The sequence below is a fragment of the Microtus ochrogaster genome, linkage group LG5 (assembly GCF_000317375.1).
Source record: "Microtus ochrogaster isolate Prairie Vole_2 linkage group LG5, MicOch1.0, whole genome shotgun sequence".
In the NCBI taxonomy this organism is placed as follows: Eukaryota; Metazoa; Chordata; class Mammalia; order Rodentia; family Cricetidae; genus Microtus; species Microtus ochrogaster.
In genome coordinates this window covers 54,286,763-54,309,983 of record NC_022031.1, presented here as the reverse complement: position 1 = coordinate 54,309,983, position 23,221 = coordinate 54,286,763, and the positions used below count along the sequence as shown (strand labels likewise).

At 38.9% G+C, this 23,221-nt stretch overlaps 1 protein-coding gene across 3 annotated transcripts in view; it reads left to right on the top strand.

Annotated features, from left to right (window-relative positions):
* Nucleotides 1–23,221, top strand: part of Atp6v1h (ATPase H+ transporting V1 subunit H) — a 61,768-nt gene that overhangs the window by 4,189 nt on the left and 34,358 nt on the right. For 2 of the 3 annotated variants that reach the window (XM_005362247.3, XM_013351916.2), the window contains exons 3-8: nt 626–728; nt 1,550–1,639; nt 6,145–6,258; nt 8,617–8,721; nt 11,985–12,038; nt 20,831–20,928. In XM_005362247.3, coding sequence (XP_005362304.1) covers nt 626–728; nt 1,550–1,639; nt 6,145–6,258; nt 8,617–8,721; nt 11,985–12,038; nt 20,831–20,928 — 564 coding nt within the window. The remainder of the gene's footprint in view (nt 1–625; nt 729–1,549; nt 1,640–6,144; nt 6,259–8,616; nt 8,722–11,984; nt 12,039–20,830; nt 20,929–23,221) is intronic. The other variant, XM_005362248.3, reaches the window with a different exon arrangement.

Genomic DNA, 23,221 nt, shown 5'->3' with positions numbered 1-23,221 from the left:
GAAGAGGGCACCAGACCTCATTACAGATGGTTGTGAGCCACCATGTGGTTGCTGGGAATTGAACTCAGGACCTTTGGAAGAGCAAGCAATGCTCTTAACCACTGAGCCATCTCTCCAGCCCCTCAAAAGATAATTTTCAACAAATTAAAAGATGTTAATTAGTTCCCTTTGTGTTTCTGCAGTCAGGCAATACTATCCCACAAAATGGAAAGTTTTCTGTTAGGCTGACCAGAGGAGGCTAGTTTAATAGAAAGGCAAGGAAAGCAGAAACAGAGGTCAGAAAGGTCAGTCCTCATTGTGGGCTACTGTCCTAAGGCGGGGATGGAGAGCAAAATAGCTATGCTTAGGCTGGTCAGGTGTGACTTTTGGTTAGGATTTCAGCACAGGATGTTCCTTATTATGCCCATTGAAACTATGCTGTTGGGGAAATTAGTCTGCTGTCCTTTCTGGTTATGTTAGACTCCTTAGTTAGTTCTTCAGGGCCCACGTACAGGAACCTAATACAAAACAGTGGCCTGTAATTTTCTTGAACTTACTAAGGAGAAAGGAAAAGCATTAAGAATTTGTGTCACTCACAGTGCTGCTCAGTACTTGCTGAACAGAATAACTTATGCTTGCTTTCTAGGGGGCAGATGATTTCTGCTGAAGACTGTGAATTTATTCAAAGGTTTGAGATGAAAAGAAGTTCTGAGGAGAAGCAGGAGATGCTTCAGACTGAAGGCAGCCAGGTGATCCTTCCATTCATTTTATAATGAGCACTTATTCCCTATCATTACAAGTCTGGGATGGACTGGGTGTAGCTCATTAAGAGAGTACCTAGTTAGCGTGCGTAAGGAAGACCATGGATTCGACCTCTAGCCTCAAACTGCAACATAAAAATTAAAATGCTAGAAAACCTTTAATGACTATGTCATATACTGTACACATGTTATTCACATTAATATTAGTAATAACAATGCTTTTTGCCATGGTAGGGGTAAGGCCCATGGGTTTTTTGCTTGCTAGGCAAGTGCTCCACCAGTGAGCTCTATCCAAGTTAGTCTAATCAGTAATGAATAAAATAATATTTAAAAGTCATTTTTAGTTTTTAGTTGTTTACAAGGTGTTACACTGTCTTTAGTAATCAAGAGTAACAATTGCTAGGTATGTGTATTTTTAAAACCAGTAACTATTTAAAGTTTATCACTGGATATAGTTGAAATGTGGTAGAAGTCATGGTAAAGGTCTTAGGTCTCATGATGATGATGTTTGTGAAAGTGTACCTTTTCTATACTGTGTTATCTACTAGCATTTTTATCTTGTTCTATGAGAGAAATAATATCTTATAGAAGTTCCATTAAAATTATGTACAAATGAAAATAATGTGCTGGTGTGGTGGTGTATGCCTCTAATCCCAGTACTTGGGAGGCAGAGGCAGGGGATTCTCCATGAGCTCGTGGCAGTCTGTCCTACACAGTGAGTACCAGGACAGTGAGGGCTACATGGTGAAACCCTGTTTCAAAATTTAAAAAAAAGAAGAGAGCAATAACATTAATTTTGTGTTTTGCAGTGTGCTAAGACATTTATAAATCTGATGACACACATCTCCAAAGAACAGACAGTGCAGTACATACTAACCATGGTTGACGATATGCTGCAGGTAGGTAGAGTCCTCGTACCTTGGGGGACTTTGCTGTTTTATACTTTACAGTAAGAGCAGTTCTGGAAGGTTTTGCTTAGTGATTCTCTTCTAGAGCTTGATACATTTTCTTACTTTACTAGAAGTACTAACAGTACTTACATGAAGCTGATTTCCATTTTCACAATACCAAGTAATTATGCTTGATTTTCCTGAAATTGGCTCAAAGTTGTTTTCTCTTTTTGCTTGGACTGGGGATTGAACCTAGGGCCTCATGCATGCGAGGCAAGTCCTCAGTCCTCCCCTTATTTACATATAGCCCAGGCCTTCCTCCTAATTTAATATCAACGCAGTCTACGAAACCCCCAGGCTCCTTCTGTTTCATAACCAGCTTTTGATGCTGTTTGTTCTAGGCCAGAAACAGGTAAAGTACTTTAGCTCTTTTGATGCAGTTTGACGTATAATCTGAACTTTCAGTTGCCTAAAGTTCTGCTTTTTTAATTGCCTGTGAATTCAGAGATACTTGCTAATAATTTTGTATTTTAAACTACAGTATAATCTTGGCTTAATTTGTAGAGCAGGATTTATGAGATGGGTCCTTCAGCTGTTTAAACTTCAGCCTGTCTGTTTCTCAAGAGACATGAAGAGGCTGGAGGATTCAGCCCACTTGTAAAGGCTTCTTTAGCCCGTGAAAGGATCTAGGTTCAGCTCTCTGCTCCCAGTACTGGGGGAGAAGAGACACTGAGAGAAAAGTGCTAGTTTGGGTCCTTAAAGAGTACTCTTGTGTAAGTTTATAAGGAAAAAACCCTACATATTCACGGCCTAGTTTCTGACATGTTTAGTGGTCATTATTAGGGATAGATAAATAAGGAAGAATGACTTGCTGGGGGCTCTCAGGTTTTTAGGGAGATAATTATTTATAGTAACAATCCTGGGTTGATGCAGGCTTGTCTGATAATGGTCTCATCTTTCCTCACACTTAGTCTTTTAAAACAGGAAGGTTAAGGAAAGCAGGAATGCTGTGCTCTCCCTGGTTACTGTGTGGGTCTGGAAGCATGTGAGTTAGCGTGTAGACTGCAGTGTTAGGTGCATGGATTGTATGTAGGCAACACCTGTGTCCCAGTTCTGAGACATACCAGTGTGAACTCACAGTTTGTCACTTGTAGATGCCTCTTTTATTTTCACATCAGCACTAGATTTTTGGTCCTTTATTGCAATGGTTGGAGGGGTGAAGCACGATTAATAAAAACTCAGAGAGAGAAATTGGAATTCAACCTGAAGGTCAGAAAAGCAAAACATCCAGCCACTGGCTCTTACTTCTGCCTCAGTCTGAAATGGCCACCCTGCTTCCCGGCATTCTGAGTGAGACTGAGAGTGCTCCCGTTTTATAATCCTCTCTAGTTCTGGCATTAAGGGCGTGCACCGCCTGCTTTCTATGGCAGACTAGTGTGGCTACTTAGATTAAAGGTGTGTGTTACCATTGCCTGATCTGTAAGGCTGACCAGTGGGCTGTTTTATCCTCTGAACTTCAGGCAGCCTTTATTTATTAAAATACAAATGAAACGCCCCTGCAGAGGGGCACCTTGTTCCTTAAACTTCCCATGCACACACATCTATTCTTAGGTTTTCTGTACAATTCCTCTGGAATGCCTGTTTGTTCATGCATAGTATCACCTAGTTTTAATGGTAGAGTAGTTTCCAGTATTTTAATTATAGACTAGTAGTGTCTTTTTTCTTCGTGTTTTGTATCCATTGTTCTGTATGATATTGAACATTTCCTGTCTGAATATGTGGAGTAGTTTGTTCGCATTTCCACTGGGTTGCGAAGATATAAAGGATGAGAAGAAGGGATGTTCTTAATGTAAAGTCTTTCACATTTTTAAATTTATTTCTAAATATTCTTTCCTCTTTATTGTTTTTATAAACTTCATTGCTGTTCCATCATCAGTTTGTTTGTTTATGTAAGTTACCATTTATTTAGTACTTTGGAATCTCAGTGATTCATTTTATCCAAATTAATTTTCTGGTTGAATTTTCCTTTAATTTATAAAGGTATACTCTGTCTGGTTAATTATTTTCTGATTGTTTTGGCTAATACCTACAATACAATATTAAATAGAAGTTGAGCTAATGAGTTCATGATCTTGGTAGAAATGTCTCTATATTTCTGCCCACTGAAGATGGTACTGCACCTAGGCAGGGAATCCTGAGCTCCCTGAGTAAGCTGAGCAGTAGCACTCACACTTAAATCCATTTCTCAGCTCTTGATTCTGGATATGTGACCAGTGGCTTCAACTTTTTGCCCCTGACTTTCCTGCCATGATGAACTGTAAATAAGCCCTTTGTCGTTGGAGTTGCCTTTGCCAGAGTATTTTCTCATAGCAGCAGAAGGGAGCCTGAGTTTCTAAGATACAGATGTTCTATATGCTAATTTTATGTGTTCTGTTCCTTCAACATGTGCTAGAATGACATTTAAAATCTCCTTTCATGAATGTTTTTCTGACTTTTGTTGCTTCTTCTGACATAGATTATAAATATGAATGCAACATTATTTGACTTACATATTCATTTCTGTTACATTTTTACTGTTTTGGGACATTATTAATAGTAGAATGTTCTTGCCATAAAATGAATTAAAGCCAAACGCATTAATATTGGGATAGCAAATTGTGGTAATGGTGTGGAGCCATGGCCCCTCCTCCTTTTTTCTATCTCTTCTCTTTTGTGCACACTCCTTTTTCTTTCTCCCTCTTTCAACTCAAGATTTGCCTCTGTAGTCAGGCTGACCTCAAACTGAAAATCTTCTTGCCTGAGGCTCCCTGGTGCAGGGATAATATCATTGTGTCACCATTCCCAAACCTGTGGTTTCTTTATGTGTGTGTGAGTTTTGTTTTTTTTTTCCCTGCTTGTACCACTTTCTGTGTACCACTTTTCATGCCTATTGCCCACAGAGCTTGGGAGCTGGGGGAACATTGTATATCCTAGAACTGGAAATATGATTATGAGTTACCATGTGGGTGCTGAGAATTGAACCTAGGTCCTCTGTGAACTGCCTCTAGTCACCCCTTTCTGCTCTGTGCAGGGAGCCAGACAGGACCGCCATTGCAAGATGGCACCATATCCTGTCTTGCCGGTTATACTCCATATTTGGCGATGCCTTTGAGAGCTGCCTGTCCCCCACTTCCCGCATGCGCGGTGAATGGGGGTCCCTGGGCCTATCTCGATGCAGTCTGGTGTCAGCTGATGGTGGCAACCAATCACAGGGTAACCCATGTGCCATTTCCATATATAAGCAGCTGCCTTAGTGCTCTCGGGCCCCCTTCGCTTCATATTATCTCTCAACCAAGTGCACTCCAGTAAAGCGTGATCTGAGAAGAATCCTCGTGTCGTGGTCGTTCTTTCTCGCTGGTCAAGGAGTTCGCCGCGGCTCTGCACTGATGTAATTTATTGTTTGTTTCTACTTACCTGTCACTGCTTCAGGCGAATGATTTTATTTTAGGTTCATCTCTTATGTCCATTATGGACTTGGGTCTTGCTTTGTAAATTGAACATGTTTTTCTTTTTCCTTCTTCAGGTCTCATACATGTTAAGTAACTACTCTACCCCTGAACTATTGAGCTATGTATACTCAGTTTATATCTATTTCTTTTAGTAGGTGTACTAAGCATTCTTCATTTATAACTGTTACTAAGTTTCATCTGGACTCTGATAAACACCCTATAACTTGTTTTTATTTTTTATGTGGCTGGAGATTGAGCCCAGCACTTCATGCATGCTAAGCAAGGTCTCTACAGTGGATCTGTGCTCTCAGGCCTTTTTTTCCTTTTCTTTACCTTCCCTTTCTCCCTTCTTCTTCCCCTTCCTCATTTTCTTTTTTCCTTCCTCCTCTCCCTCCCTACCTCTCTTTCTTTCTTCTTTCTTTCTTCCCTTCCATTGGGACCTAGCTATTGGAGGCCAAACTGGCCTCAAACCCAATCTCCCCAGGGGGATTATAGGTATCTACCATCAGGTGTAGCTTCTGTTTTTAGATAGCATCTTGGACTGTTGCCCAAGCTGGTCTTGAATTTATGAGTCTATACTTAAATTTGGGTGTTTTATTCTCTTTCCAGTTTCTGTTTGTTTTAACAGCCGTACTGTTCATACTTTGATGGAGGTAGAAATGTCAATACAGTGTTGAGAGCTGAGAAAAAAAAATATAAATTATGGTCCTTGTGATCCTGTTAATCCTATTGAATGAGAATAAGACCATTGCCCAAATTCTTTGATCAAATTATGCAAGCTTTATTTTCTGTTAGATAGTGCTATCTCCCAAAAGTGGGGTTTGAGAAGATAGCATGAGACATAAAAGACAGTGGTGTTTATATAGCCCCCCCCCCAAATAATTGCAAGACTGGTTTTCAAAGGTGGGGGGATTTCCAGAGGAATTTTGGTTATGTAGGAATTTGGGTGACCATGCATCCTAATGGGATATGCAATAAGCAGGTGAGAAGCAGTATATGATTATTTTGCTCTTGTTTTTCCTTTAGGAAAATCACCAGCGTGTCAGCATTTTCTTTGACTATGCAAAACGAAGCAAGAGTACTGCCTGGCCATACTTTCTGCCAATGTTGAATCGTCAGGATCCCTTTACTGTTCATATGGTAAGTTTTGAGTTAATCATATTGCTTTAAGTATATTTTATTCTTTCCTTGTTACTGTGATACAACTGACAAGAAGCAGCGTCAACTCGTTCTGAGGAATTGTAACCCATCAGAGTGGTCAAGGCATGTGACTCTTGCCTTGAAAGTAGGAAGAGGAAGCAGGGTCAGGTTATAAAACTTGAAGCCCACCGTCAATGACTTACTCCTTCTCCCAGTGGGATGCCTAAAGGATTTAGAATTTCCCCGAATGCTACAACCAGCTGGGACTAGGTGCTCAACACACGAGCCTGTCAGGCACATTTCCTATTCAACCCACAATACACATGCACATCTAAGAAGGGAGTTTATATTTTACACTGGCGCACAGAGGAAGCAAACCTGGGTGGTTGTGACATGATAACTTGCTTAATGGTGCTGAATATAGAAGGCTGTTGACCTGATGTAGTTATACAGTTATAGATGAATGTGTTCATTAGCTTCAGTGTACATGTGCAGCAGCTCAAGATTGCCTGTAGCAGGAAATCACATTGTACTATGTAGAAATTAAATTTGGTTTTGAAATAACTGTTTTATTTTAGTTGTTTATTTTTAATATCTTGAAACTCTTGCTTGAAACTTCTCCCGAAGAGCTGTAGTTGGAACCCCAACACTGAAGAATCTTCCATGGTGTCAGTGAAAAGATGAGAACGAGTCTGAGAGGATGAGATTTTGCACAAGTAATCCCCTCGTTTCCATTCTAAAGTCTGCAAGTGTGCTCTTTCCCCGCCTGCCTCTTCCACATGCAGCTCTACTCATGCTTCATAAGTCATAGACATCTGTAAAAAAGTTCCAAAAAGCAGAGTCACAAGAAAGCTATAATTTTTAGGAATAATGTTTAAATTACTAATTTAATATAGTTTCCTCTTTCCAGTGGTAGAGGCTTGTTTCCTTTGCCTTGTTACCGAGTTTAAATATCCTCATAGTGTTGTAAGTTGATGTAGATCTAGTTAGAACATCATTATTAGTAATAAAGACACAACCTGATCAACAATTTTGATGTTGGATTTCTGGGGCCTGGCACACATTAGGCAAGTGCTTTACAGCTGAGCTATGTTCCCAGATTCCAGACCCCAGATAATGGTCTTTCTTTTTTGTCTTTTTTAAAGACTTGCATCTCCTGTAGCCCAGGCTGGTCTCTAAGTATCTAAATAGCTGCAAATGATCTTGAACAGCAAATCCTCTTGCCCCCATCTCCCGAAGTAGGAGTCTTCTCCCACAACCAATTCATGATGCGAGACACAGGGCTTCCTGAATGCTCAGCAAGTTCTCAACTGAACTGAACTGTATTCCTGGAGTCTCTAAATTATGTTCTTTTTTTTTTTTTTTTTTTTTTTTTTTTTTTTTTTTTTTTTTTTTTTTTTGGTTTTTCGAGACAGGGTTTCTCTGTGGCTTTGGAGCCTGTCCTGGAACTAGCTCTTGTAGACCAGGCTGGTCTCGAACTCACAGAGATCCGCCTGCCTCTGCCTCCCGAGTGCTGGGATTAAAGGCGTGCGCCACTATCGCCCGGCTAAATTATGTTCTTAATTTAAATTGCTTTTGATTAAGTTTTCAAACAGAGGGTCAGACTGTTGTTTGATTATTCACTGTTTGTGATTACCCCAGCTTATGCTGGGGTTTAAATGTCAGGTGTCATTCCTGGTCATTTCCTTTTTGCTCACACTTGTGCTGCTAATATATTTTCAGCCCCTGGGTTCCAAATAGGAATACTCTATAAGTCAGTTGACTTTGATTTTATTTATTTATTGTATGACTCATGTGCCACAGTACAAAGGAAAGTCTGAGGATAACTTCTGGCAGTTGGTTCTCTCTTGGCACATGAATTGTAGGTATTGGGTTCAGATTGTAAGGATTGTTAGTAAGCACCATTATGGTCTAAGGTATCTTTCCAGCCTTCAGCTGTGTTTTATGAAAGTTGTGCTGGTATCTAAATGAACTCCCAATCTTATTATTTTTTTCTTTTAAATGACAGGTTCTTAACTATGTAACCCATGCTGGTCTCAGACTTTGCAGTACTAAAGTGCTGGATTATAGTATAGATGCATGTCACCTCCTTGGCTCCAACTCTTATTTTGAAATGCAAAATAATTTAGGGAATGCTATGTAGCATCTTAAAGCACAGTTAATTTTTGTTCATTTTAAAGGAAATATTTTAAAATACAGTTTGAATGTTTTTGTTTTAAAATAAGTTTTAAGAAATGAATCCTCCCCTCCCCTGGAATTGAATGTTAGGAAAACAACTCAGCAAAGTGGTGGGGGTGGGGGGGTTCTTAAGGTAAAGGATGCAAGTGGCATTCAGATATATTTCTTATTCATTTTCAGGCAGCAAGAATTATTGCCAAGTTAGCAGCTTGGGGGAAAGAATTGATGGAAGGCAGTGACTTAAATTACTATTTCAATTGGATAAAAACTCAACTGAGTTCACAGGTAACACATTTCTTTTAGTATCCAAAAGAAGTGTAATGTTAGTATCCATGTTCTCCTATGTTATTTATGGTAAATGTTTTGTGAAAGGAACTCCACTTTGTACTTGTTAAGTAAGCCTAACTACGGCTGGTGTGATGGCATGCTTCTCTGTCTGTTCTTTAACTGGCTGCAGCTCAAACCTCTCTGCCACTTGTGGTTTCCTGCCCTTGCTTCTGACCGGTCAGGGACTTTCCTTCCTTCCAGGCAGCTGCCAGGATTACACAGTTCGGAGAACTGGACCTGCAGGAAGCAGTTCAGTGAGTGATGGCAGAAAGCTTCCATATAGAAAACAAATGCTACACTGGAGACACCATCTGAACAGGCTCTGGAGACAGAGACTTGCAGACGTAGCTTCTGCCTTGGCCTGTGTATTTGAATCACCAACATTTGTATGAGAAATACTGGTTTGGGGGAGAGATCTCTGGAGATTTTCTATGCCTTACATAAGATTACATAACTAGGCCAGCTTGTTTAACTGGTTATTTAATAAACAAATGGTCTTGGGTGCTACCCGGGAAATTTCAAATTACAAGCAATGTATTGTAGACCATTAGTCAATCTGATTGTCCTTATCTCAATCAAGAGTTTGCACCAAGCTTCCAGTTGTCCTTGGGCAAGTCGGGGGCTGCCCAGTCCAACTGTCTTACAGTCTTGTCTTATACAGTGGCTCATTCCCACATCATGTGAAACCATGGGATTAAGCATTTGGGTTTAAATTGAGACATCCTGCTTACTGGTCATCTGGATTGCTTTCAGGTTTCTTTAGCTCTGTGTCTCCATGGAGAAGAGAGCTTGCTGATGCAATATCTTGGAAAATGACCATTATTTTCATGCATCTTTAGTTGAGGGCAAAATTAGAATATTTAGGATGGCTCTTTGAAATGTTTCCTTCAGACTTCCAGTGACTGTTGGAAGTTTGGTATGACTGATGCTCAAAAGAAAGAAAGAGAGGTTGGCTGGGGAAGAGTGCTCTGAAGAAGAAAAGGCAGAGTTTAGTTTAAGTTGGGCGACACAGAGGGACTAAATCAGGCAAATGATATTGACAGTCACTGTATTGTCAACTCTCAGTTACAAATAAATGTTAATTTAACAGATTTTAGCTTAAGGTATGAGAGATGCCTGAAATTTTGCTTAGATTTACGTTTTTGTCTTACTGCCTGCCTTTGGGCACTCATTGCCCTTTCTAGTTCTACAGAGAATGTTTTTAATGAAATTATTCTTTATGTCAGCATTATCTGTAGGGTTTGCTGAGTTTATAAGATACTTAAAAAGTATTTAAAACATGAGAATGGGTGTATGGGATGAAATTTTAGGGTCCTAAATGTAGATCTTCTGAAATCAGAACATTTCATTTTTTAGATAGGAAACACTTCCTCTCCCATTTTTTTTAACACTTTAAAACCATGCATCCTTTTAAATGAACCCCATTCTTCTTTAATTCTACCTTTCCCCCACTTACTCTTCTCTTATTTATCATTACTACATTCTGTCCGCAGTTCCCCTGCTTCCACTCCTTCCAGTCCCTCTCCTCTCCTCCTCGTCCCTCCCTTCTCTCCTCCAGAGCCACTGCTCCCGTTTTTCTTCAGAAGAGAACAGGCCTCTCATATATCAGCCAAACATGACATAACAAGTTACACTAAGACTAGGTACATCCCCTCATATCAAGGCTGGATGAGGCAACCCAGTAGGTAGAAAAGGGCTCCAAAAGCAGGCAGAGTTAAGAGAAAGTCCCTCCTTCTACTGTTAGGAGCCCCACAAGAACACCAAGCTACACAACCATAATGTATATGTAGAGAACCTAGGTCAGGCCCATACAGGCTCCCTGATCGTCGGTTCATTCTCTGTGAGCCCCTATGAGCTCTGGTTACATGGTTCTGTGGGCTGCGTTCTTGTGGTGTCCTTGGCCCCTCTGGTTCCTACAGTCCTTCCTCCTCCTCTTCCACAGGATTCCCAAGATCCATCTGATGTTTTGCTGTGGGTTTCTTTCTTGTAAAGCCCAGCTTTCTTCTTAGGTGTAGTTGTAGCTGAAAAAGTAGAAGCTGATGTGAGAGAACTGCACTGTAGTTTGTTAACCCTTGGGCAGTTCACCCCTGATGTTTGTTCACAGCAGTGCTGTTTATGTTGCGCCTCAGGGATGAATTGCTGCTCCTGAAATGAGTAACATCCACTTAATGCTAACATGGTTGTAACCATGTCCTACAGCGGGGGGAAGATAGTCTGAAGTACTTCAGAGACTAGAACAGTTTTCATTGGAGTTGTACTGTTGCGTGGATGTTCTTCAAGATCTTTCCAGTGTGCTGTCGCTGCCATCATCTTTGGCTTTCTGATGTGGCTTGATACCTGTCCTCTGCTAGTCCTTCTTCTATAGGACACCCACTGAAGGTCGCAAGCACAGCCTGGCTTTGCTTCTCAGAGTCTGGACATTGCCTCTGCCTGGTTCTGATCACTCTTGGCTTTCTTGCTACAGGCAGAAAATTCTTCCATAGCCTTTTATCAGAATTAAATTGTAAATTTCTTGTTTAAAGAAAGGTAGGATTATTTTTATTTGATATTTTATTTGCTATCTTGCTCATATGTCTTTAATAGTACTATATGTGCAAAGTCCTTTCCCTACTGAAAGTATTTTCTCCTTCATAAAAGATTCGTAGCTTCATGCTTCTAGTGAAAATAAACTTTCAAGTGCCCAAGTCAGTTGCTAGGTTGCATATTTGTTTTTTTTAACTTTACAATGGCAATTTTTGCTTCATACTTAATGGGTATGAATAAAAAATGAGACGCCCATCTCGAAATTTCTTACCAGTTTTCTCTTGACTTATTACATTATATTTTCTTCATTTCTATGTAACATTTGTGATATTTAATATTGAGATCATTTGATGGCATTGCTATCTTCCTATTATTAGGAAGTGTTGCCAAAAATATTGGGAGTGCAGGTTGTCATCTGATTGGAAACACCATTCTGTTAGTAAATACTGAAGTAGAAACTTTTGCCAGCCTTACCAGTGAAGCTTATCTTGTCCTTATAGGACTTCTCTTCAGCTCTTGTTGGTAGTCAGTCTGTCTAGCTGGAGGAGAACAATAACTTCTATATCGTCTTCATGTTCTTTGTAAGGTAGGATTAGGGAAAATGGTGATAAAATTCATCCAATTCCTTTTGTAAGATGATTAAATTAGGATGAAATTAGAAAACAAAACTAAGTAATAAGTCATTTATTTTGTGATAGAAACTTCGTGGTAGCGGTGTTGCTGTTGAAACAGGAACAATCTCTTCAAGTGATGTAAGTATGTTCCTTCTTAATTGATTGGCTTCTTAACACCCTGAAAATCAATTGTTTTGACTCATAAGCATTTAAAAATGTGAAGGCATTTACTAGTTCCCCAAATGTAAATCCTTGGATGTGATGTGGCACCACCCAAAGTGAGGCTAATTCTATTCCCTTTTTTATGGGAGACACAAATTTTGCCTTTTGTTGCTGTCTTGCAGGACATGCTTCTTGAGATCTCCAAATCCATGTAAGAGTTGGCATCACAGTGCACAGCACAAGAGACTAAACATGTTGTTTGTGTCCAAGTTCAGTAGTTTGTGAGCTGTCTGATATCTGTCTAAACTAGGTGTAAACAATGTATCAGTTGACTCATGGCACAAAAATACTGTTGCACTGCTCAAGCCTCCGTGGACCTCCTCACCACTTCTTCAACCAGTCTTTTCCCACTTATAAGTGGTTAAAAGTCAGTACTAATTATGGGCTTTAGGTTCTTAGGTAACATCATCTTCCCCTTTTGGGAATGGTTTAACTTTGCTGGATTTGAGTAGCGCAAGTACATTTGGGGAAGAAAAAGGATGGATGTTGTTGGAGCCATGGAACAGAAACATCAGGACAAAGGAGAGAAGTGGGAGGTGTATGCAACCTTATGTGATGGAAATGCCTATGGGATGCTAGAAGGCTGACAAAGCTTTGTCTAAACCATGTAACAGCTGTAGTGATCATTGTAATGTCCATAATTTGAATGGAACGTACCCATATGCTTGTCTAAGAATCTACATGAAAGTTAGCAGGCAAGCTTCCCTTTGGGGCATGGATTGAAAAATGTGATGGATATTGTGTGAAGCCACAAAAGGACTCAGAAGTAGATGAGCACTCTTTGGGACAGAGTGAAGAGAGAAAGCAGTGGACAGGTAGAAGGTTTAGTTGTTAAGTTAAAACAAATACATAAATTGGCATCTTTATTTTTTCCTTAAAATTTGATTTTATTTCATTATGTGTATGGCGGTTTGCCAGCATTTGTGACTCTGTACCCTGTCTGTGCAGGTGAGGCCAGAAGAGGGCATCAAAATCTAGGATTGGGAAGCCGGGCGGTGGTGGCGCACGCCTTTAATCCCAGCACTCGGGAGGCAGAGGCAGGCGGATCTCTGTGAGTTCGAGACCAGCCTGGTCTACAGAGCTAGTTCCAGGACAGGCTCCAAAGCCACAGAGAAACCCTGTCTCGAAAAACCAAAAAAAAAAAAAAAAATCTAGGATTGGGGTTACAAACTCTTGTTAGCCACTGTGTGGATACTGGGAATTGAACCCCAGTATCTGGAAGAGTAACCAGTGCTCTTAACTACCGAGCCATTTACCACCAGCACCCTCACATGACACCTTTCTTTCTTGTGGGGTTTCTACAGTATGAAGTCTGGAAGAGTTAATTGTGTTATAGTTTACGTATTTTTAGAATAATTTATTTTCTAAACTTATTTTTAGCGATTGTAATTCTTTAAACCCTGTATAAGGAGAGGTAAGTTGAGCTGTGTGAGATTCAAGTTTCCTCTTTTTTTGTCCATTGATTAGAAAGACAGAATTGGTTGAGCTGGTATTGGTTAGTGTAATTGTTTATCTGGTACATCTATATACACATACCCTAAATAGTAATTGTAAGATTTTACACCATGTTTTTAGTGTTCCCCAGCCCTGGGCATACTCTCATGACTTTTCTTGAGGACTTTTCTTTTCTGATAGATACTGATTTGAAAGCAGACCTCAAATGGAGAATATTGCCATCCTTTGATTCTATTTTTAATGGGCAAATCTCAGCTAGTATTTATTGAACACTTACTGGGTAACTACCACTGTTACTAGTTTTATGTTACATTGCCGTGTTGTGTGTATGTGTGTGTGTATATTTGATGTAAGTTATAAATTAGTCACTTCTTATGCAAAAGTAATGAGGCTGAACAGGAAAGCACACAATCTTGCTAAAGGTCATATAGCTGATGAGTGTCAGAAACACTAATGCAATAAATTGTTTATTGAGGAATTTTTTCTAGGGCACTTTTTCCTGAGCTGGAATTGAATATTTATATTTTGCTTCAACCTATTCTATACAGTGACTTTTGTTATGTCTGTATTATGCCTTTGAATAAATAGCTTTTAAATTAGTGGGAAAAAGCAGTTTGGTAAGCTGCAGTATGTAATGTTGCCACTTGAGGGCAGTGTAAAGCAGCATCTGAGCTCCATGAAGCTAGTCTTTTAGAGGCTTCACAGAACCGTCACCATACATGAGGAGTTTATTGTTATGTATATTTTCACTTTGCAACGCATAAGAGAAGTTCACTTAAAATGTGCGGCATTGTTTTCACACAGTCATGGAAATAACTCGAAGCATCTGATTGTAAATTCTTTGCTGGTTTTAATATAACAATAGTTCCTCTTTTCTGAGGATCAGCATTGCCTTGGAAATGGACTTCTGGGCTGAAGTCCTGACCAAGGAGTGTTGTGATCTTTCCAAGCTTTGAAGACTGAGAAAGACTGGAAATTTTGTTTGTTTTTTTCTCTTTTTCCTTGCCCTTTCACTGATACCTGAGTGTAGAAGACGATTCCTTACCTCTGTGTTTTTTTTGGACCCAATCCACCATTAGTTCCAAGATGGGTGTTGTTTCTTGGGTAGAGTTGCTAGATTTTCTTTCCTGCTTGTTCTGAGGTGATTCTCCATGTTCTGAAGCAGTTCTGTCTAACAGGACTTCTTGTAATGTGATCCTTTTGTGTATCTGCCTGCCCATGGAGGTGACCACTAACCACGCGACTAGTGGGACTAAGGAAACCTTCCCGAGATACACTCCTTGTACTGTAAAAACCGTGCATTTGCAGTTCAATGGTTTACATTGATGGATTGTGCAGCCATTACTGCAGTCTGAGTTTCTAGTATTTCAGCACTCCAGAAACCAAGAACTACGCTGTACTCCATGAATGTTTTCTCCGTACCTACTCTCTTCTTTGAACCTCTGGCAGCCACCAATCTACTTTCTGGTTCTGCAGTCCTCTCTTGTGGATTGTGATGGGAATAAAACTCTGACTTGTTTTTTTGTGTGCCAGATCCCCGTCATCTAGCGTAATATGTTTGAGGTTCATTCATGTTTGAGGCTGCAGCATTTTAGAATGAGAAACAGGAAACTCATAAAGTTGTGTTTCCTTGTTACTCAGTGATTTCTTTGGCAGTTCTGATATCCTTGCTCCTGGCAAATTTTGCTGCCTTGGCTTTGTTTTTGATTGAATGCTGTGGTCCCTGCAGGCTTGCAGAGAGGTGGAGTGCTTTGATTGTAGTTCTTTGTCAGAAGTTGTGCTCAGGCAGCAGATGAGTGGGCTGCCTCAGTTGTTCACACAGCACAGGCTTGCTCTTAATTGTAGGCTGCCCTTGCTGGTGGCCTGCTGGAACCCAGCAGCCAGAAGTCATTGGAGGTGACTGGAGTCTAAACATTCTAAATGGAAAATTTAGAAAATAAACAACCCGCAAGTCTTAAATAACTTGTGTTTATTCTGTTGTCATAATTGTTCTATTGCATTGTGTTAACTGCTTTCTATGCCTGAATTACAAATGAAATTATCATAGGTATCTATATAGGAAGAAATAAAACTGTGCTCTTAGGATCTCTCAGGGGTCTGGGAACGTGGGAGAATAGGGACCACTGTACTTGCCTGACAGTGTAGGCAGAAAGAACATTGTTCTTACCCAGGGCAATTATGAATGACTTTTCATTCCTTTAAGTTCTTATCACCAAGTTAACACTTTGAAGCATTGGGATTATTAAAATTGTGTGTGTTTGTGTGTTTGCGTGTATGTGTTTGGTGTGTGTGTGTGTGTATTGAATACAGACTTAGTGTTTCAGTTTTATTTTTCTGATCAGGTCTTTGGAAGGGTTGCCTTTCAAAACAATGTGGCAGTATACAAGAAAATGAAATAATGTATTTGAGTAGTACAGACTTCCTCTCATATACCTTTGAAAGTGTAGCACCAGTAATAATAGTAAGGTAACCTATTACTATATATTAAGTGTACATTTGGAATTGTATGTAAAACATTAATTTATAAAGCAAATCTTGCTTTCTTAGTTGCAGCACCAGTACTTTTTTTCTTGTACTAGAGATCCCCAATATTTATATAAGTACATTGTATGATTAAGCAAATTATATTGTAAGCACTTTATGAAGACCTTAAATAGTGAATAATAGTGAAATTACTTTTTGGAAGTCTGTATCTCTGTTTTTGTTTTTCTTTTCCAAGACAGGGTTTCTCTGTGTACCAGTCCGGAGCTCTGTATCTTAACTGATATTTTTTGAATATTATCTAAGAATTTCTTTTCATAACTCTTATTTCAAGAAATTGTTCGTTGTTTCACAAATAATTAAAAACCAGAAACAGATATTGGGGTACAAGCTGAAGATGAAAAAAGCAAAGCAGCCAACCCCTAGAGAGACCTCTTATCTCTACCAAATCTTCAGACGGAAAGGGTGAGATCCTGTGTCCATCCTCAGACTCCACACTCCACTGAGTTTCTGTCTCTTCCCTTACATTCCTCTCTCCGCCCAGCCATATTGCTACTGTCTCCACCTCCCTAGTGCTGGGATTAAAAGTGTGTGACTCCCAAACACTGGGATTAAAGATGTGAACCACCAGGATCTGTTTCTGCATTGATCTCAAGTAGCCCAGGATAGCCTTGAACTCACAGAGATCCGTCTGCCTCTGTCTCCAGAATCCTGGGATTAACGGTGTGCGCCACCACTCCTGGGCCTATATGACTGACTAGTGTGGCTGCTTTGCTCTCTGATCTTCAGGCAAGCTTCATTTATTAAAACACAAATAATATATACCACTTTTCTTATCTGCACACATTCTAGTTTTTGAATATCTTGTGACAATAATAGTGTACCTGAAAATTATGTGGTACTTTACAGAAACTGGCTGCAGTTGAGAGATCTTTAATTTTTAATTTTGGTACAGCTGGCACTATTTTCCTATATTGATAATAAAGCAATTTTGAGGAAATTGATTTCCTCAAGATACTGAGATAAAGCTTGTCATTCTGTTCCAGTGTTTGTCTCCCTCCCCTCTTTGGATGTTGGGAGAGAAACCATAATCTTCTGTATGCTAAGTAGTTTGTAACTACATTGCCACCTTTCCTCCCTTGGGATGAGTTTATACATCTTGGTTTTTCCTGCTAAAACCTTTTCACCATGCCTCCTTCAAAGGTTAATGTTTACCATGAGATGTTAGTGTAGGTTTGGTTTAGTCTGATTTGATCTCGAGCTGCATGTAAAGGGATCTGAATTCATTTGTTCAGCATCTTATCATGGCATTCGTTTATGTTGTATATATCAATATTCCTTAACTTTGCTGTGTAGTAATTAATCACATAAGTAATATTATAAATGATTAATATTTGGTTACTTCAAGTTTTTGATCATCGTGTATAATTTAGCTGTGAACATTCTGTACATGTCTTTTGTTCTATGTAGTATATATATTATATCCATAGCACTTACTCCAGAGTGGAATTATGAGTAATGGGTTTGTGTAAATTTAGCACTAGCAGTTGTTACCAGTCAGTTTTCTGAGCCAGTTTATGAACCTTCAACAAGGCAGAATTCCATTTGTTTAAGTTTCCTCCTGGGATTTTGTTTATTGCTGTTTGGCTTATTTTGTTTTGAGACAAGCCTTGCCGACCTAAAATTTGAGGACTTCTTGCTTGTCTTCTCAAATGCTGGGATTACAGACAAGCTTCTGTGATATATTTAAGTGAATGTCTGTCAGAAGCTAAGAAAATAAAATAAAAACAACTATACTTTATATACACATATTCATACTAGGCTTTTGGTTCTAATAGAAAATAGTTCTTTTATGACTATGAGATGTTAAATACTTCTGGAGCTGATAGTCAGCATTCTATTTTCTATTTCTTACAAAACACTAGTTTCTGGGGCTTACTTTTGTTAGTTTTGTTTCTGGAGTCCACCTTTGCGCTTCACTCATAACAGTGCACAGAACATTTTTTTTTTTTTCTGAGACAATTTTCACTGTAGTTTTAGAGCCTGTCCTGGAACTAGCTCTTATAGAGCAGGCTGGCCTCGAACTCATAGAGATCTGCTTGCCTCTGCCTTCTTAGTGCTGGATTAAAGATGTGTGCCACCACTTCCTGGTGTACAGAGCATTTTTATGATGAATTTGTGGAGTACAGATTTGTTTTCTGTAGAGGTTACAACTCCAAAATGTAGATGAATGCCATCAGCTTTGACTCCTTTAGAAGTGTAGCGTGCACGTAAGTCATAGCATTATCAAAGTGAAAATTCAACATTAGTGTTCACCCCATTAATAAATTTATCTTTATATTTGTTCCTTAATTTTTGAATTACTTTGATACTCTTCAGAAAGTGAAAGTATAAGGAAGAAGAGGGTAAGGATTCTGAATGGTGGAGCATAATGGGGCAAAAAGGTGTGTGCATGTGTGTGTGTGTGCATGTGTGCGTGCTTGCATGCGTGTGTGTGTGTGTGTGTGTGTGTGTGTGACAGATCTTGCTGAAGGTGGGAGCTGTACTCCTAGGTAAAGGACAGGAAGAAGGGCTATAACTATGGATCAGCTTAGGAATTGAGGTATTTATAGTAGAACCAGTCCTTAGGCGTAGTCTTTATTTTTCTTTGATCTGTTGAGAAGAAGAGGAGGACAGGAGGAGAGCTCCTGTGGAGAACGGCAGGGAGAAGAGACTTGATTGCTCATGGTTTTCATGGTTGTGTGATTTTCTCTAGTAGTATTTGTTGAATTGCTTTTCTGTAGGATTAAAGGTAAAAGTGGATGAGTTGATTTAGCTAAAGCTAATTATTTTCTTTTAAGCAATCATTACATTATTTATACCAGACACTGCTAATCAGCAGTTAAGGGAAAGTAAACAAACAGATGCTCTCCATCTCAGTTGAAGGCAGTGTATAAATGGATGTAGTGGTGTACACCCAGCATTTAGGAAGCAGAGGCGGGTGGATTGTGACCAGACTAGTCTACATAGCTAGCCCTAGTCATTTGCTATACTGTCTGCCATCACTGGCATGGGCTGGACCCTGTGTATAGCAATCCGTAGGAAAGAGTCCTGTGAGCTGTAGGACCAGTTGTAACGGACAGCGTGGAGCCCATTCTTGTTTTGTGCTGTGTGTGCTATTTAGCATCTCATGATTCAGCAAAGGTGCCTTTGTTGCTCTTTTACTATTTGTATCTAGAAATCTCTCCCAGGTTTTTTGTAAACAAGAAAGGTGGGGTTTATATTCTCTGGTAGAAACTTCTAACTTCTGAAATAATTGAAAAAAAAAACGTATTTTTTTCCATTGCAGAAAATTTTGAAATGAAATGATTTTGTCATTGTAAGTTCTGCTAATATAATTTTGCTTGTGTTTGGCTTTTGTGATAAGGACTCATTCTGTAACCCAGGTTGACCTGGAATGAAATATCTAGTCTAGGCTAGTTTAGACTTGTAGAAATCCTCTTGCTTCAGCCTTCCAAGCGCTGGGCTTTTGGGCATGAGCCGTCACGTTCAGCTTCTGCTAAGGTGGGATGTTAAACTTTATCTGTGCATATTATATGTCACCACTATCTAGGTAGAGATAAAGTCCCTTTTCTTTATAATATTTGACTGTTTATCAAACTACTCACTTCATTGTATTTTTGTATTTGAATGCTGTAAATTTCTTTGTAGTGTTCCAGCTCATGTATTATTTAAATTAAAACACTAAGCTTAATAATATCAAATTTTAGGTTTTATGGATTTTTATAACATCTATTGACATCTATGATTCTTTTTACCTTTTTAAATTTGTTCATTATGAAGGCTAGAGCTTAAATTTTCGTTCCTCAACTTTTTAAAGACATATCTCTCATGGAAATATTTAGACAATAGCTTAGAGCAGAGGTTTTTACTAGCTGTGGAAAAATGGAGGGTTTATGTTTTCTAAGAGTTGATTTTCATTTATTTCAAGTTACAGATTTAAACACAGTTTCTATGACATACAGCTATTGAACAAAGTTTTAAAAATCTGTGTTATCTTTAACAAATGTTGACTAGGTTTTTTTTCAAGACAGGATTTTTCTGTGTAGCCCTGGCTGTCCTGCATCTTGCTCTGTAGACCAGGCTAGCTTCTACATTCTGAGTGCTGGGATTAAAGACAGGCACCACCTTGCCCAGTTCTCACTAGATATTTTATAAGACATCCAAAGACTGAGTTCCTGCATAGTTGTTGTTGTGTGCTGAGTGGATCACTGCCTTCCACCATGGCAGTGCACTTGCCGGTGTTCTCTTGGTGGTGGTGTTCTCACCAGGAGTGAAGAAACCAAGTATTAAAGTAAAGGTTTACATTGTGCTGAAATTGCTCCAGGATAAGCCTATCTTCCTTTGTTTTTTATTTTTTCATATTGTATAATTATGTAGAGCTTCATTTTCTGTTTGTAGAGCCTCTGTCCAAGATACAGAAATGGAAGGTGAACTATTTATTTATCAAACTGTATCAAAGGTACAGCTACTTTGTCAATTAATTTCTCTAAATGTGTTATGTCATCCTGAATTGTGTAGATTTAATTTGGTATACAACAGTCACCTTAATTTCTAAAAGGCAAAGTTAACAACAGACACGAGGATAGGCTTTTGAAAGGATGTCAGGAGACTGGGTGCTCTAAAGCTAACAAACTGTAGTAAAAAGGTAGACTTTTCCTATAGGAATGCATATGCTTGGTCTCATGACTTAGAATGCCTTTCAGTCTAACACTGTGCACTTTTCCTGTTAGAGTTCTCAGTATGTGCAGTGTGTTGCTGGCTGTCTGCAGCTGATGCTCCGGGTCAATGAGTACCGTTTTGCTTGGGTGGAAGCAGATGGGGTGAACTGGTGAGTGAGTGTCCTTTACTTTTATTGTAGAATGACATTTAAAAACATTTCTCCTTGACATTTTTAAATAAATTAATATTTATTAAATATTAAACTAAATTTATATGACTGCAGCTTTTTGTATAATGGCAAATTAATTATAATGAATAAAATATTAATATAATTAGTGAAATAATATTTAATAAGGTGAAATAGCACAGGATACTCTAATCCCATAGTATGTTATAGGTGTATAACAGGTGTAGTTAACCCATTTGGTTATTGAAAGATACAAAAATTTTGTTTTACTAAGCCAAAAGCAGATACCTTTTACCCCCAATCAGGGAACCTGTAAGTGTGAATTAACGTTACAAAATAGCAATCTGTCTACAGATGATATATATGTATATGTATTTAATTCCAAAAAATAAAATACTCATTGTTTTAGATCCTCTTGGCATATATAGGTAGATCAAATTTGATATTGTCATTACTACTATTAAACAACTTTGAAGGACAATTGACAGTGTTAAGTATCTCAGAAAGGAAATAAACTTTTTAATTTTAATTTTTCTATTGCAACCAAATATCTCTTTCTTTTTGTTGCTTTTCAAATCATAACTAGGAAGGATGTGAGGAGAAAGAATTTCAAGTGTTCCCTATTTGAAGAACTGGTCACTGATTGCTAAAAACTCTACATTTTAATTAGCTTATTGAGCTGTTTGGTTAAAAACCTATTATATATATGATACAGTATTTTCTAAATATTTATATGGGAGAACTATCTTTTTCGTTGTGTTGTATATTTATTGACTATATTCGCTGTCTACTAACTTTAAGCTCTTGCCAGTTTCTCTGAAGGAGCCATCATTGTTGATGCCTGCCTCCTTGGAAACTTTTGTACTTTGGTTTCAGCAGCTGTGTTCTTTCCTTATGCTCCCCACAACTCCTGTGGTGTCAAAAAATTTTAGAGGCTAATTGGTTAAAGAATTAGCTAGATACATATTTGCTAACTTTTTTTCCCCCTGAAACTAAAGCAAAGGATGATACCATCTCTAGATCTGGGGTTAGGATCATAGAAATTCACATGCTTGGAGGACTGAGTAAAGCCGAAATTTAGACCTCTGAGGAGGAGGTTGTCCTGATGTTGGTGTCTGATTTCTGAGAAAGAACTTTATGTCAGGCCTCTTGGGTGGGGGCACACACTGATGGCTGGTGATGGTGTCTCTGAGGCGTTTTCTTTTAGACCCGGCACAACTGTGATTGAGGTGGCTATTGCCATGGGAAAGATGTATTACCCTGTGAGGAAGGGTTTGACTGGGTGATGCTCACAGCAAGTGCTTTTTGTCTGCCCTTGTAGTCAGCCTCTAGCTTCCCATACTGGGACCTAATCTAACCCACTGTCTAGGGCATCAGCAAAGCAAAGTATAGAAACCTTGCTTTAGTTACTGGAAGAGAGCAAAGGAATCAAACATTAGGATGTTGATACTATAAAAACACATAAATTCGTAGCAGTTGGGATACTGAAAGCATTGAATAAAAGCAAGTTTTTTTTCTAACAGCCTAATCTGAAAAGAAATATGCACAGACATTAGGCATAGTCCAGTGAACACAAAGAATGTGGAGCTGAGACAAGTGTATGCCTGAACAACTTTTAGATTCACAGAAAGTTACAGTACCGATGTCTTCCTCTTCTTACCATTTTTCCATGTTAATATTTTGGGTCAGTATGATACAGTTTTTCAAATTGATGAACAGTATTGATGTTTGCTAAAGGCTGTAGCTTATACTCTAGGACAGTTTGGTGGACATTCTGTGGATTTTGTGCTTCTTTAGTTCCGCTGTCCTCCTTAGTTGTCTTATTTGTAGTTTGTGCCAGTTGTTGGATGTAGATATTCCTCAGGGATATATACTTAGATTCTTTTTTTCTCTTACACATTCTCTCCTTCAGTACAATGAGAATACTGCTTTCACTTCAAGGGAATATTCTCAGGTTCCCAGTTTTCTAGAAGCTTCTGACATTTTTCTGATTCCCAAATTCTGTTATGTATTTATTTCACAGGCTGTATTTCTTTCCCCAAAATCACCATGTCATTTTTCTGGGGTTCTTACCTATTTAAAAAGTCTTCCCTTGGTTGTATAAACTGAAAGTCTTCCTATAAAATTGACCTGAAAGGTAGAGGCGTTCACTTTGTCAGCACACCCTGTTTTTTTTTTTTTTTAATTTTCGAGACAGGGTTTCTCCGTAGCTTTTGGTTCCTGTCCTGGAACTAGCTCTTGTAGACCAGGCTGGCCTCGAACTCACAGAGATCCG